The sequence below is a fragment of the Ciona robusta genome, chromosome 6, assembly GCF_009617815.1.
Source record: "Ciona robusta chromosome 6, ASM961781v2".
Lineage (NCBI taxonomy): Eukaryota > Metazoa > Chordata > Ascidiacea > Phlebobranchia > Cionidae > Ciona > Ciona robusta.
Window position 1 is genome coordinate 1,848,028 of NC_143240.1, and position 16,075 is coordinate 1,864,102.

Consider the following 16,075-nt stretch of genomic DNA (forward strand, 5'->3'; position numbering starts at 1 on the left):
AGAAATATAGGTCCCAGTGTGTTTCACGGGTATCTATTAAATTTTGTGACCTAACTCGCTTTCCAGTACACAAAGAAACACGTGTTGGTGTTTAACCTTCCCGCCCGCACTTCCCACTTTCAAAATTGCCCACCTGTATGACGGGATAGAGTTGCTTGTGACGTCATAGTGACCACATTTGAGGGCACCTATACACCATCAAAATACCTGATTCAGTTTGGATTTAGATACACGAGTGTAGTTGCCAAATGTGGCGATCTGTTTAGCCGTACATGAGCTGCAATTTCTTCAAATTTATAGCCTGTGCGTCACTAGGGTTAAAATTAGCAGAAAATAGCTCACAGCCCCGGAAAAGTAAGGAAATACAAACAAAATACATGCTTATTTAAGCCTGTGTCTATACATGCTAAAAGGAACAGCTAAAAGCTAAAACATGGGTAAATTATATTTAAACTCTAAAAAATAAGGTCAGTTTGGTTCGTGAATTCTTGTTTTACCCAAAACAGGACTATCTTTAGATCTAAATCATGCGTGACGGTTGATTTCCTAATTTTTTGTTGCGTAACAATCGACCCACACAGATATTTTGACCCGTGCTGGAAAGTTAAAATTTTCGAAAAAAAAAGTTTAAGGTCTGTTTCAAGCTTGTACTTTTGCTTGTATTGAAAAGTAATGTCAAAATAAAGTTACACATTAATAGTTTTCGATGCATGTAAATTGGGTGTAGCGAAATGAAACACCCTGTTATTCTTGCGTATACATTGTAAATTAGGCGTACAAAAAGTTGGCAATTGGCTGTGTAAAATGGCATTTATGGACAGAAAGTTGTTGTTTTAGGAGGGGTTATACAAGTATAACAAATCGCTGCAAAGAAAGCTAAGTTAGGTAGCCAATGCATATGTAATATTCAAGGGTACGGAAGATGAGATACCCTTTCACTCTATTTTCTCGTCTTATTTGGTTGTAAACAAAGAACTACAAAAAATTATAAAACCATATCCCTACGACTTTCATAGACCGTTGTTAATTGTTTAAAACAAGATCAGGTCTCAGGATATTTAAACATTATGTGCAAAATGCCCCCCCCCCACCCTACTATACAGTTGCAAAATCATGTTGTTTAAACTATATTTCAAGTTATAAATCACTGTAAATACGCAGTGAGACACGTTTTTGACCTTTAAGTAAACCAGAGAACCTCGGAATAAACTATAATACAAAAAAAACTCAATGTTTGATCCATTAGCGTTCAATGAGGCGGTTAGAACATAAAACAACCGGTCGAAACATCCAAGTCAGGCTGTGGTCTACTCTATGTATTGAATTTATTCCCACACGTTTGTGTGGTCTTCAGGAAATAGCGTTATCGCTAAACAGAATACGACTAAACAGAATCAATGTACGTTATTGACATAGTAAGCACAATGTAGCCTTTGTAGTAGTACGCTAGCTATAGTTCATTTAGTTGAATTACTGTTTGAGTTTACTCTGACGAGTTTGAACAGTAAAATTAAATACTTCTTAATTTATGATGTCGCATTATCGCTTACAAGTACGTTTCAAATGCTGCAATACAACAGTTTAGTTGCAATATTTTTAAAAATGCGCCAATGCCTGCCTATGAAAAGCTTAAATACTGCGGTTTAAGTATGTTTAAACGATTAGAAGACACGTTTGCTACGAACGTGGCTCAGGGGCGTTACCGCGCGGGCACAAAACTTTGTTTTACCCATCGTATTTTAATATGCCTTTCACTGCGGCAGTTGCCGTTTGGCGATTAGCTGCCACGTGTTTTAGAAATGTTAAACAGTCATTTCTTAATGTTTGATCTAAAATTTGGTTTCATTGATAGAAGAACAGTTTCCTATTGATTTTTGCAAAAAATATGCACCAACAGAAAGAAAAATATAAGAAAAACCACAATCCTTATTTGATGACATGAAAATATATATTTTATTTTACATTTTCACAAAGCATAAAAATAAGGGCACAACCACACATCTAAACTGAGAAACTATATTAAACCATTCCAGGTTTTGCATACATAGGTAAGTGGTAGTAGTTATAACTCAAGTAACTGAGCAATCTAGCTTCCACTTCTTTCCTTTGGCCATTGTTGGCAAATCTCATCTTCAACTCTGCTCTCTGCTGGCTGCTTATGTTGAGATCTTCATCCACAAGCTGGCGCACTTTAGCCTCCAATGACGGCAAGCTTTCAGCGCCAGGAGGAGCGCTAGAGAGCAATTCTCGAACCTGTAAATAGTTGACCGAACTTAAGTTGTTTATCTTCGCATGACGGGGAACAAAAGTTGTTAAAATACGGGTGTTCTGTTTTATACACCTCGTACCCGCTTCCAGGTTACCACGTAATAAGAAACTTACTGGTGAAAAAGAGAGTAAAAAAGGACACACAAGATATTATTTATTTACCTACATATATTGCAGAATATACAAACTTACAAAACCACTGGGATTTTAAAATGATATCTTGCTTTTTTAGAATGAATGAATGTAACTTATTTATCCTCGTGTGGCAGGGCAATGACAGGCAAAATAACTTGAATGTTCTGTTTTATACACCTCCTGACCGCCTATGAGTTACCACATATGTAGCCCATATTCTCTAATGTAACGGCGAGCATTCTAACCACTAAGTTGAGACTGTAGACAAGTAACAGGATGAAACTAAACTGACTTAGTTGTATAAATCCATAGTGCATTGAGACCGGCTGCAGTAAACTAATGTTATCTTCCACTATTCTAACACAAGGCTTACTATAAATATTGGCATTCTATTTTAAACTGTTTTAAATCTTTTACGAAACAAGTGAACTATATGTTACATTATTATTATGTCATAGCTACTGTCGTTTTTTCGTTAATTCCCGCTTTTTGTTAATATAAAATAAGATAATTTTATTAAAATAGATAAATGTAAATTAAGTAATATATAAAAAACCTCATGTCTGAAATCTTGGAATCTATCATGGAAAATAGACATACACCACGGCTCGCGGAAGAAAACGTAAAGATCTGGAATCATGGCTTCATTTAACCGAGCCACAAGGTTGTTGAGATATCTGGAGATTTAATAACATTGAACGTAACTTGTTTATCCTCGCAGGGCTGGAAAAATGACAGTCATTAGAACATGAGTTCTTTGTCTCATAAACTTCGTGGTCGCTTATGAGTTATGTATTTAACTTTTTGGATGAATTGTTTTTCTGGATGTGCTACAATTTGGAAAACCTACCTTTCGTGAACACCATACAATCGTACAAGATTAGAAGCTGGAAGCTTCACATCTTTAACAAGGCAAGTAACTGTCTCTACTTTCTTATACTGGTTAAGATGCAAGCGGAAGTAGTTGCCATTTTCAGGGGAGCCTGTTACTATCTCCATTCCATGATCGATATTATCAAGCTGTGCAGCATAAGAGGGCCGGTCTCCAGGCTTACGAATGTGTAGATAAGTGTAACCGCCTGGTAGTACACCCTGTGTGACCTGTAAATGTAGTGTAGGATGGTATAAGCAATTAATGCAGTTTAATACAGGTTTCTAGAGTAAAACTTGCAGAAACACAACTGTTATAGGCACAAGAAATGGCAGTAAAAATAGTGCAGGTGTTATACACCATTAATGTGGTTAAATACAACACTTCAGTCCATTTATAACATGGCTAAACTTGCTGGAAGCTAGAGACACATGTGTTATAGGGCAGATACAGTGGAATAAAAATAACGCAGGGTTTAATAAGCCATTAGTCCAGATTAATACATATTTTTGGTTCATTTATAAAGTGGAAAATTTGTTTCAAGCTAGAGACACATACATTATACAGTAAAACAGTGGGGAAAAAAGAATGCAATTTTAGCCTAAATCCATGTCCTATGCCATGCCGTAGAACCTCACCCATATACAATAGAATATCTTAAGGTAATGTGCCAACTCTGGACTAAATCCAGGAATTATGACATGCCACACTGTAGAACCTCACCCATATATAATACAACACAAGTTTTCATACCTTTGGGTCTGTATACACTGGTATCAATTTCTCATGTGGATTTTCTGGCATTGGGGTTTCAGGTTTCACAGTCGTAGCTGGGGTTATAGGGGGATATTCCCCATGATCAGAGCCATCCAAAGTGGGGTCAAATAGGGGTAACACAGTTAGCGCTAATCGGAACCCAATTTCTTTGGAGCTGGGGTAAAATTTAGAGCGGGGTTAATATAGTGAATGAATTTAACTTATTTACCCTCACATGGCAGGACAACGACAGTCATTATAACACAGATATATTTTATAATAAATGAATGAATGTGACTCATTTATCCTTCCATGGTAGGGCAGCAACAGGTGTTTTAACCTGCAGTTTACAAAAAAATAATGTAGATATAATTGGAAAAATTCTGGCCTAAACCTTAGATTCCATGGCGTGCCACATTGTAGAACCTCACCCATATAGAATAGAAAAAACAACAAAAATCTTAGGTTCTATACTCTTATAGCGTGCCACACTGTAGAACCTCACTCATATAAAACAGAATAAACGACAAAATTCTAAGGCCCTATGGTGTGTCTAAGACCTCACCAACTTAAAATACAATAAAAACGCAGATCTACAATAAAACTGAATAACTTTTTATTTTACCTGTAATTTTCATGGCGTGACCAGTAACCCTCTGCATGGTAACGTCGCGCATATTTTGTTATTGGCCCGGCTGCTCTAATTGACGGGTCATTGGTTTTAAACGAAGAATCGATAGCAAGACGGCCGTCAAACACCAAACAAGCACGATTTAGAGCCAAGAATGTCCGTTCGTCGATTCGTTTTGGATGGAAGGATATGAAACGCATACATGGTAGTTGAATCACAGGTTTGGTCGGGCTTGTGAAAGACACTGATGTGATATGGGTGCCTGGGGTAGATGGGGTATGTTGTTAAGATGAGAAGGTAAAAATACTACAATCGAAGAACTCAACTATAGTACAGGGTTAAGTTATTGCTGAAAACACAAGGAGAGACTGCTATCTAGAATGCAGGAGAAAAAATTGAATGACAGTCTATATGAAAGCGTGTTCAGTTTTACACATGAGTTACCACATGTGTAACTTTGTGTTAGGTGCTATGTGCTTGCACTTTTGAATGAAATAGATGGAATTGTTGATAAAATGTTAGGCCAGAGTTTTTCAAATGTAATCTGCACCAAAAATTCTTACTTCAAAAAGTCGCATCTAAATTACCTCCTGAGTTATTTTCTTCTTGACACCAATCAGCCAATACATGGTCATCAAAAACACGCACCCCTGCAGTTTCAAGTCCATCCTGCACCATCTTTGACACTACCGGCTCATTAAATGGGTCTCCATTTGTAATATCATCCGATACTGACACTGTTGTATTTTGTGTGGGCGGACGGACCAAGGCAATTCTAGGCCCAGGGATTCCATGTGACATAAGACATTGAACAGTGGTGTAGGCATCAAAAGAGCGGCCGTATACTACCACCATAGGTGACTGTAAAGTTATGGTGAAATTAGTATTGAGGAGATTATATTGTATGTAGTTTTGTTGCTAATTTACTTTCCTTTGTTGTATTAAATACTCTGGTCGTTGGTACTGTTTTAAGAGAGAAAATTAAATTAGGTTATTCTTTTCATGTTAAGATTAAATATGCCATGGCATAGTTGTTAGGGCGCTATTTTTCAGAACAGAGGATGTGTGTTTAACACTCATTGCTACTACTATTGTGGGCATATGTGTACTTGGGCAAGACAGTTTTGGCAATTGCTCCAACCCAGTGGTCCTTTTTAAGTTGTCCAAATTGTCGACCATACAGAAAACAATCACCCACAAAGTTACATATATGGTGACTCATAAGCGGGCACAAGGTGCACTCACGTTATAAAGACTGTCATTGCCCCATCATGCGAGGATAAAGCAAGATACAAGTAATAAAAACCTAGTACAACTAATTTCAACAACAAAAACTCACTTTTTCATCTTGAACTTGAATTTCACATTTTAACCCCATATTTGTTGCCCATAATGATAGCTTTCTGACGTCATAATCATCATTGACTGACACTACATTGTCAGGTATTGGCTTAGACATGTCGTATGGTTTGTTGCCAGCACCCTTCGTCAAATCATGGTTGGCGGCCATGTTGTTTACATCTGCTCCAGTGGGACAAGGTATCTAGTGATGTTATAATGAGGTTTATGAGTAAATAATTAAAAGGGAGACACTTAAAGGCAATTGCTCCAACCCAGTGGTCACTAATGAGCTGTCTAAGTTGTTAGCCATACAAAAAAACACCTACAAAAAGACCTATGTCATAACGTGTAAGCGAGCAAGAGGTGTATGTAACAGAACACCTGTGTTATAACGACTGTTGTTTATTTCTAAATACCAAAAACCTATTTGGCAGAATATCAGGTTTTAAAAATACATTACACCTGGCAGCAAAATCAGAAAACCTATTTAAAATATTAATTAAACTGTTTTTACCTGATACTGCTGGCCAGTGCAAATAATCAAATGATCATATGCAACTCTAGCTCCATCTGCTGTTATAACGTGTTTCCTCTTTCTATCAATGTCCGTCATGAAACCTGTAAATTATTCTTAAGTAAATTAAATCAAAACCTATTTTAATTTTGAGTATTTTTCAAAGCACCAGACTCTTACTGTATTTCTTAAACACAGGAATTGTTCACCTACGAGAGCACCAAATCAGGGTCAGATTCGTAGAATTTATTACAGTTAATCTTAAGGTAAGTTATATATCTTTACTACAAGGTATGCCCATAAGGCTAGTAATTATACCTCAATGATATATTCAGGACTACTATTGTTGCATATTAGATAGCAAGGATTAGGGTTCAAAGCTTGGTGCTGCTACCACTGTAAGTGCGTGTGTCCTTGACAAAAAAGGACAATTGCTCCAACTAAGTGATAACTAATGCAGTAATACGGTATCTAAATTGACAGTCCCTTGGGCTGGATTTGAACCCAAGATCTATGGTTCCCCAACCCCAGTATTAAATATATAACATATTCCTACCTTGTACGATATTAACCCATGACCTCAGCGATAATCGCGCCAAGTCATCCCTTGAATATGACTCGGAAGATGACAGTAGTGTCTGGGGAAGCCCCCGTTTTGATACCAGTGTAAGATTATTGAACCGTAAGTGGGGACAGAAGCAGAGGCTTTCAAGAAACGAAATTCCAACGTCTGACGCGCCAACAACCACAATACGGGCATTGATTGTGACCTAAAAAGTTATTACATTAAAAATATGGGCGAAAAACTTAGAATGCTAGAAAAAAATGGCATGCGACGAAAAAGCAAGTTAATTCATTGATTTTCATACATATGTATGAAACAAATTTTGTAGAAAAATTGACAAATAATTACTAACAAAGTTACATATGTAGCAACTTTTAACTGGACACAAGGTGAATGAAACAGAACACCTGTGTTACAACAATGGTTCTTTCCCTAAAATGCAAGGATAAATAAGTTACATTAATTCATTCACTCTTTTTATACACAGTAAATCTATAGGTCTGGGGTAATAGGACAAATCTGGACTAAATCCAACGTCCTAGACAAGGACCTTATCCATGTAGAATAGAAGAATAAAAGTCCTACCTTTGGTTCCAATGTTAATTTCCTGTTTATATGGTTGATGGCATAAGGTGGGGACTTGCTTATAACTCTCTCAGATGGAGCATTTATACCAAGTTCCTGCAAAGGGTATTCAATCTGTCTCCTAGCACGCACAGGGACCATAAAATTCAAGCCTGAAAAAAATGGTCAAAAACCTAAAAAGACATTCCAACGAAATTGAAAATTTGTATATGGATAGAGATGCTCAAATGTGATCTAAAGGTACCATCAAAGTTTAAAAAACTAAACAAAGTAATAGGTAGCTCCTATAACCTATGTTCCTGTTATACCATAGGACTTCATGAATATAGATTGGTTCATAAACTGTAGAAAAGATCTACATTCGGCTTATGTATCGGTTTAAAGACCTAATCTATATATAACTTTATATGCTATAAATTACTACCTTTCCTCCTAATTTTACACAGTTTTTTTTTATAAGTTACTAATGTATGTTTTGAAATAATAAAAAAAATGTTTAATGATTTCTATTTTAAATCGTTTCGGACATTTTTATGTAAAAATTCAAAATTTTACTTATAGAAAATTATAAAAAACATTTATAGTAACATATATGTAGTGAGGTTTATTAAATTTTGCGACAATACCTGTTATTAGGGAGTGTTTTTCACTACAGCTTTGTGGAGCATAGCTTGGGTAGATGGGGTAATACAAACATGACTTGTGGCCTTGCCGTAAAACCTCTTTGATGAAATGCTTTGCATAATGCTGGGGGAAAAAAGGATTATTGAAAAATTGCTGGATTAAACACGCAACTATTTAGGGATTTTGTGTTAAAATTCAGGCCAGGGTTGGAGAACCAGGGATTCTGGGTTTAAATCTAAGCTATAGTTAAAAAAAACAATGATGGTATGATTAAATACAAGTCTGAATTTGAAAAGTAAGAATTCTGAGTTCAAATCCAGGTTAGGGTTAAAAACCAGAAACTCTGGGTTTAAATCCAAGCTAGAGGTGAAACACAAGCACCATTGTGTTAAAAACAGGTCTGAGTTAGAGAACCAAGGGTTCTGGGTTCAAATACTTACTTGGAAGATTGGGTTAAGAGCAAAATGATGGAGATGAGAATGTTCATCTCGTCTATGATGGTTGAAGTAAATAAAATCCTCTATGTTGTAATATGCACGGACTTCTTCAACATTTTCCTCTCTTCTTACAATGCATATTCCAACAACCTGGGAAAGAATAAATATGCATTAAATACTAATAAGAACAAATGAATGAATAAAATTATTCGTATAACATAGGGAACCTAATTGATTAATGTGCCGAATACAATATATTTTGGCTGTGCTTGTTTGTATATGGACACCTAACAGCAGGGTAAAAGCTGGGGTGACATTGTTAAAATACAGTTACAGTTACACTCATGGTTGTCAAACATAACAAATCTCATTGATTAATGTGCCGAATACAATATATTTTAGCTCTGCTTGTTTGTATAGACACCTAGCAGGAGGGTAAAAGCTAGGGTGACATTGTTAAAATACAATTATTATGTTGTCACCCATGTTTGAAAAGTTGGGGTAACATGTCACCTAAAAAAACACAGCTACCTATATACATACCTGGCCAATACAGTCAGCCACAAAAGCTTGTATTTCTGTCCCATCAGTGTCTCGTCTTGCAGAGTTGAACAGCTTTAGATCAGCGAGCAAATTCTCGCGGAGTTTTATGTTTTTTGTTAATTTTTCAACCTGCAGAATAATATGAATAAGCTGGTGTCTATTCTATATGGACGAGGTTCTGCAGTGCGACATACAAAAAGGCCTGAGATTTAGGCCAGAGTTGGCCCATCACCACAACACCCAGTGTGCTACCACATGGACCTCAAACTTGTATAATGTATCACTAATTAGGCAAATGTTTGTAACTTTATCCTGGCGTGGCGTGAAACTACAGTCAGGATAACACCGATGTTCAGTTTCATACACCTTGCTAAACCTAAATTCCAGTATAAGTTAACCTATATTGATATGTTTAATTAAAACAAATCAAGTATGTTACATACTTGTTCATAGTCTTCTGTCTTTGCCAGTCTAACATTAAATCCTGAAGAAAGAAGTCCATTTCTATGGAACACATACAACTCATGCGGCAGATTTGTCATCGGTTTTGGAGTCACTCGAACAAATTGTTGTATAAGAGGAAACTCCGGCACTAGATGAGGTACTGTTATCACGGCAAAGTCCTTGTCGGGAAAAAGCCTAAGAAAATATGAATGAATGTAACTTATTTATCCTGGTATGGCGGGAAAACGATAGTCATTAACACACGTGTTCTGTTTCATACACCTTGTACGAGTTACTGGGTGATTTGTTTTTCTGCATGGCTGCCAATTTAGACAACCTATTAGTGAGCACTGAGTTGGAGCAATTGTTGTTATGTGTTTTGCCCAATACCTTATACTTATTGTCAAGTTACAACATGGTTTTCTTTTTAAATTCATACACCTTATGCTCGCTGCTTAGTTGCTATCTTTTCAGAGACCAAACGATAAAGTTGAATAAATAATAGTAACTTACTTGAAAATCTTGGGCAGAAAATCTGCAGATCTCATTTCATATTGCTCATCAATGCAAAACAATTGAATGGAAAATGCATTGGATTCCCCTTTGTATGTTGACTGTCAAATAATAAACATATAATATACTTACATAAGAAAATAGCTCTGTTAAAAAATGTATGGCAGATAAAATTTGATAAAATGCAATTTACAATTTTTACCAGAATAGCTATTTTTTGGCAGAGTTGGGTTATTGCCTTGTTATAAGAGCTTTGTTAACAGCAATACACATTTATTACCACATATCCTAAAATGTGAACATGCATATATCCAATACATAATGTGAACATGCATATATATATAATGTGAACATGCATATATCCAATACATAATATAAACATAGAACACTGTTTAATTCAAGTATTTAAAAACAACTTTAAATTTACAAAAAAGAAAAAAAATTACCACAAATGGTTTGGGAGAAATTGGTGACTCTCGGAAGAAAACCTCCTCATTCTTATTCTCTTCATTATCCTGAAAAAGTGAGGAGCTGCTTTGCATGTGAATTTCGCTCAATTTAGGTTTTGAGCCAGTAGGGGGCAGTGCAGAGCTACTGGAAGGTTCTGATTCAGATTGAATTTCTTCAGCATTAGTTGCCACGGAAACAGAGTCCTTTTTTTCTTCTGTAACAATAACAATTGCATTAGAGGTTTTTTATCGCGCTGTCGCACAGTTGTTAGCGTGCCTGTCTGTAGATAAGAGGTTAAGGGTCCAAGGCTGGATTCTGTTACTATCATGAGTATGTGTTGTTGGGCAAGACATTTGACGGCAATTTCTCTAACCCAGTGGTCAATATTGGGTTGTTTAAATTGTCAGCCATACAGTAATAAAACAGTCCACACCATTTGGTAACTCGTAAGCGAGCACAATGTGTATGAAAGAAAACACCTGTGTTTAACCACTGTCGTTTTCCGGCCACGCAAGGATAAAGTAAGTTACATTCATTCAACCTTGATTGTCAGCTTCTGAGGAAGAACTTTTGATTGACACTTCACTTATCCTTGCTCCTTCTTCAGGGTTGGATGTGGGAGCAGATGGAGGAGGAGTGGGAGGAGGGGGAGCCTCGTCTTGGAGAATATCATCCGGATGTTCCTTGCAGAGACCGTGGAAAGAATCGAGCTCAAAACAATCCTGTTTAAAAAATTTTTGATTTTTTTTTAAGTTGAATGAATTTTTTTCAGGGAAATTCATGCGAATGTGGTTGTGTAGAGAATGAATAAATGAATTAGTTATTTATCCTTTAATGGTGGAAAAATGACAGTCGTTATAACAGTGGTTTTTTGTTACTTCGTGCCAGCTTATAAGTTACCACGTATGCAACTTTGTGGGTGATTGTTTTTTATGGCTAACAATTTAGACAATCCATAAGCGACCACTGGGTTGGATCAAATTCCATTAACTGTTTTGCCTAAGGACACATTTGCCCACAACAATAGCAGCCCGAAAATGATCAAAACATACTAACACATATAATATAACATAAGTTCTCAACCCTAATCACCTGCAAGAGTTTTACATTAACATGCGAGCATACACTGAGGAACCCAACTGCTTTCCCACCAACTTCAGCTACTATAGAATGATTGTCCTCATCTTGGGCCTCAATCATTTCAGCAAGGAAGTAATCCCCATATGTCTGGAGGGGAATTTGTGTTTAGGAATAAATGGTAGGATATATTCCCTATGTTTTATGTTGTTAATGTAAATAATACTTGCGATCTGGATACATTCAAAAAAATACACTAGATACACACATTGTGTATTTATACACCTCATGCTCACTGTCAAGTTATAACATCGGTGTCTTCTTATACACCAGACACACATGGTGCATTCATACACCTCATGCCCACTGTTAACGGGTAATATAAACTTGTTCGTACACATTTACACATAATAGTCAGTCTAACAAAATAATAAGCAAAATATTGAAATATTCTCTCTTTTACACATGGGTTAGGTCCTGCAACATAGGACCTGAGATTTAGTTCAAAATTGGTTTATTAGGCCTACCCCACAAAAAGTGCATACCTCAGTCAGATTATTGTTGAGTTGTTTAAATATTGGAGTAAGGTCATCATGGTCCTCTACACAAGCTTTACGAACATGAAGTAATGGTACATGGTTGTGTCGGTGGCATACATACAATGTATGGTGGCCTGAAAGGTATAACTTGTGTAAATATATATTTTCGTTATGCCATTAGTTGGGCTGTATGGGTTAGAGTATCTTTGCTACCACTGTGGGCGTATGTGTCCTTGGGTAAGACACTTAATGGTAATTGCTCCAGCTCAGCTGTCCCTTATCGGTTTTCTAAATTGTCGGTCATATATAAAAAGGTTGAAATATTCTCTAAAAAATTAGTCACCCACAAAGTTACAGATGTGGTAACCCATAAGCGGGCACGAAGCATATGAAACAAAACACCCCTGTTACTGTTATACCGACTGTCATTGCCACACCATGCCAGAATAACTAAGTTACATTCATTCAAAAAAGTTATATTGAAGGCATTTGTATTTAAAACAGAACATCAGCATTATAACAACTGTCTTACACTTACCGTTTTAAACAAGCATAAATAAGTTACATTTATTAATTTATATCAGATGTATCATAGAAATATCATATCACCTCCTAAGCCATCTCTTTCTGCAGGATGAAAGATCTGTGCCAGTGCTGGCTCTGGTTTAGTGTCCGATCTCAGCGATAGAAATATGAACCGAAGCTCTGGTACAGCGTTAAACACAGTGCGAACAATTTCACTCGCGCACCCAATGGTGTAATCATCTTTCGCAGCAAAGTAATGGAGAAAAAGACTGAAAAATAAGATGAGTTTTGAATGGTTTAGATTTAAAGCATGGCTATTGTTGGTATACAAATAAAAACGCCTTTATATATGACATAATTGTTTCATTTTTATACTTTTGACTTAAAGAGAATTGTGTCAAAATGAGGAAAACTATATCATATATATGATTGAATAAATGTAACTTACTTTATCCTCGCATAGCAGTAAAACGACAGTCGCTATAACACGGTGTTCTGTTTCATACACCTCGTGCCAGCTTACAAGTTACCATGAATGTTACTTTGTAGGTGATTATTTTTTGGGAGATTGTTTTCATTATTATTTTTATATGTGTACATATAGGCTGGTATGTTACAATTAATTTAAAAATGGCTAGAAAATCGTAATATAAACTTTATTTAAGCTTACCTGTTTAATGGAGAAGCATTAGAGGAGAGTTTATATTTCATATCTAACATCCATTGCTCCCATTCAGCTGGGTTACAAACTTCTATTTGTGGTTGGTCTAAAAATCCAGCAAACCCTAAAACCTGGGGAAAGTATCAAAATTATACAACAAGTTTACATAAAGGGCCACCATCTTTTATAAAGAATCTACATGGTCCAATTTAACGTTGAAGATATTTTATATATAGTTCCGCAAAAAAAGTTGAACGTGTATATTTAATTTGTAGGTGGGCCTAGCGATTAGATATTTTACAGCACGTGGGTTAATAAATATTCTGATGTGCTAGTTACTTGGCATTTGTTTTTGTATAGCCCTAATGCATAAAATATAAGAAAAAAGCTCTTCTGGTATAAAAATGTTTTTTTTTTGAAAAAAATCCATTTACCAATAAAACGAATTTCTTTTTTTGGGAGTTTTTTGAACAGTCGAGCTATATACTTCTTTATTACATGAATTAATCAATCAACATTCACCTCATTTTCTTCATTGTTAAGAGTTACAGATAGATTTGATTTTTCAATCAAATGCACAATATTGACTCTGCCAAATTGTGAATTGGTGCGTGGTGCTATCAACTCTAGTATGGCTGGTGCGTCAAGAGATTCTGTACGCCGGGCGTTTATGACCTGTGTAAAATACAGTGCGGTTAACTGGTAATATAAGGGTACTGGTTCAAGGCTCGTCGTTGCTACCATTGAGGGTGTATGTGGCCTTGGGCAAGACACTTATAGGCAATTTCTCCAACCCAGTGGGCACTAATGGGTTGTCCAAATTGTCAGCTATACACAAAATAAGGTACATTTATTATACAATACACATTCCATGTCGCTGGTACAGTTTAGGCAGCATATGGGTATGTGTTAGTTGGACAGGCGTATTTTTTGCAATACTTTGTGCTAAAACTACAGTTATAGTGTATTTTAATAACATAAAGATATAGCATACAATTTCGGTCTCATGAATATAAATTGTTTTATACGCTATACTATTACCTCTGTAGGTCCATGTGACGATGTAACAGTCGTCATTTTTGCTTTAACATGTGCCAACAAACTAGATTATTAATTACACATCTAGCATACAAAGATATCAGTGAAAAAACATGACATATCATAAGTTTTCGATAAAAACGAAAACAAATTCCTTGGCTTGATGTTGCCATAGAAACACAACCACGCAGTGTTACCGATAGATTACCGCTTTTAAAAATATTTAAAATTTAATTGAATTTTAATTCACATAATTTGCCACCTATCTATTTATGCAATTTAAATTAGGGAAATTTTATTAAAATATGATTGTAATTAATCAGAAAACAGCCTTTAAAGTTACCTAACTTTAATGTTAGTTTGAAATTAATTTTGGGAACTAACATTCTTTACAGACCTAAAACACTAAGTTTCTTCTTTGGGCGACAACAAATAAGATATTAGCCAATTTAAACTATAATATAAAACTTTTACACGCTGCAAAATAGTCCACAAAGTCCCACAAACCGGAGGTCATTTCGCTCATTCAATGGGTTTGTGCGCGCTTAAATGTTGTGCCGTAAACTAATGAGTAAGGAAAATAAACGATCCCCGGTGACGCGGGGTTCAGAGGGTTTTTCCCTTCCTCCGATTTTTGAGGGGGTAAAGGTCACCTTGCTGTGAAAGCTTACTTTGCTATTCGCAGTCATTGAGGGATCTCCCCTTACCCACAACTAATCAAATCTAGAGTTCAGTATAAGGTATGGGCATGAGCAGAGTCCGTATATAAAAAATACTCTGGGCATGAGGTGTACAAGAAGACACCTTTTTTGTTGATAGTGAGCATGGGGTGTATAATGCACCGTGTGTTTTGGTTCATAAGGAGATATCCATGTTCTAACACGGCAGTGAGCATGAGTTGTACGGATACACTATGCATGTTGGGTGTATAAGAAGACAACAATGTTAAACGCTACAATGACAGATCCTCTACATATGCCTATAAACTTAAAGTCCTATGGGTTGTTCTAATCGTAAGACGCATGTAAAAACATCAATTACACAGTAACATATAAATGTATGAAATATTATGCATATTTGAAGAGACCCATGTAACGACTATATACAGCAAGCATAAGGCATATAGTCACAATAAATGCTACCATAAAGCAATGGTTGGAAACTGTTTACAGTTCGGTTAACCGGTAAAGTTTCTTCCGGTGGAGCAATTACCAACGTAACCTTATCAACAGTAATCCTTATTGAGCCAATTAAGGGCTTAACTTTACTAAGTATTTATGTTGATGTTTACTTTAGCCAAAGCGTTTTCCAAAGCTAAAGCTCTGGTTTATGTAATGCTTGAGTCAAAGTTTTGCTAAAACGCTATAACGATCCAATTTCTGGCGACCGTCCAATTAATTTTCTAATTGGTTAAAAACAATATAGTTAAATCAATTATGGAGTACTAATTTACTGCTGTTTAGAGCGCTGATCTATATACAAAACTTTAAATTGAATATGCCAATGCATTAGCGGAAGAGAATGAGTGTTTTAAATACCATAGAAAATACAGTATAGC

The 16,075-nt window shown here is 36.0% G+C and overlaps 1 protein-coding gene and 1 non-coding gene across 2 annotated transcripts; one reads left to right on the forward strand and one right to left on the reverse strand.

Moving 5' to 3' along the window:
- Positions 1-1,924: 1,924 nt before the first annotated feature.
- On the reverse strand, positions 1,925-14,679 carry LOC149734810 (cilia- and flagella-associated protein 61-like). The gene is made up of 23 exons (XM_089879436.1): positions 14,521-14,679; positions 14,002-14,154; positions 13,489-13,610; positions 12,903-13,087; positions 12,300-12,427; positions 11,770-11,904; positions 11,219-11,399; positions 10,674-10,891; positions 10,228-10,328; positions 9,714-9,909; positions 9,271-9,399; positions 8,731-8,877; positions 8,293-8,413; positions 7,667-7,818; positions 7,073-7,286; positions 6,517-6,620; positions 6,001-6,204; positions 5,249-5,522; positions 4,656-4,923; positions 4,028-4,205; positions 3,254-3,504; positions 2,960-3,080; positions 1,925-2,253 (listed from the first exon to the last, which is right to left on the reverse strand). Exons 1-23 carry the CDS (start codon positions 14,554-14,556, stop codon positions 2,020-2,022), a joined length of 3,852 nt encoding a protein of 1,283 aa, XP_089735562.1. The 5' UTR covers positions 14,557-14,679; the 3' UTR covers positions 1,925-2,019.
- Positions 14,680-15,071: 392 nt separating this feature from the next.
- Positions 15,072-15,221, forward strand: LOC149734811 (U12 minor spliceosomal RNA). The gene has a single exon (XR_016385223.1). It is a non-coding gene; the product is annotated as a U12 minor spliceosomal RNA (small nuclear RNA).
- The last annotated feature ends 854 nt before the right edge of the window (positions 15,222-16,075 follow it).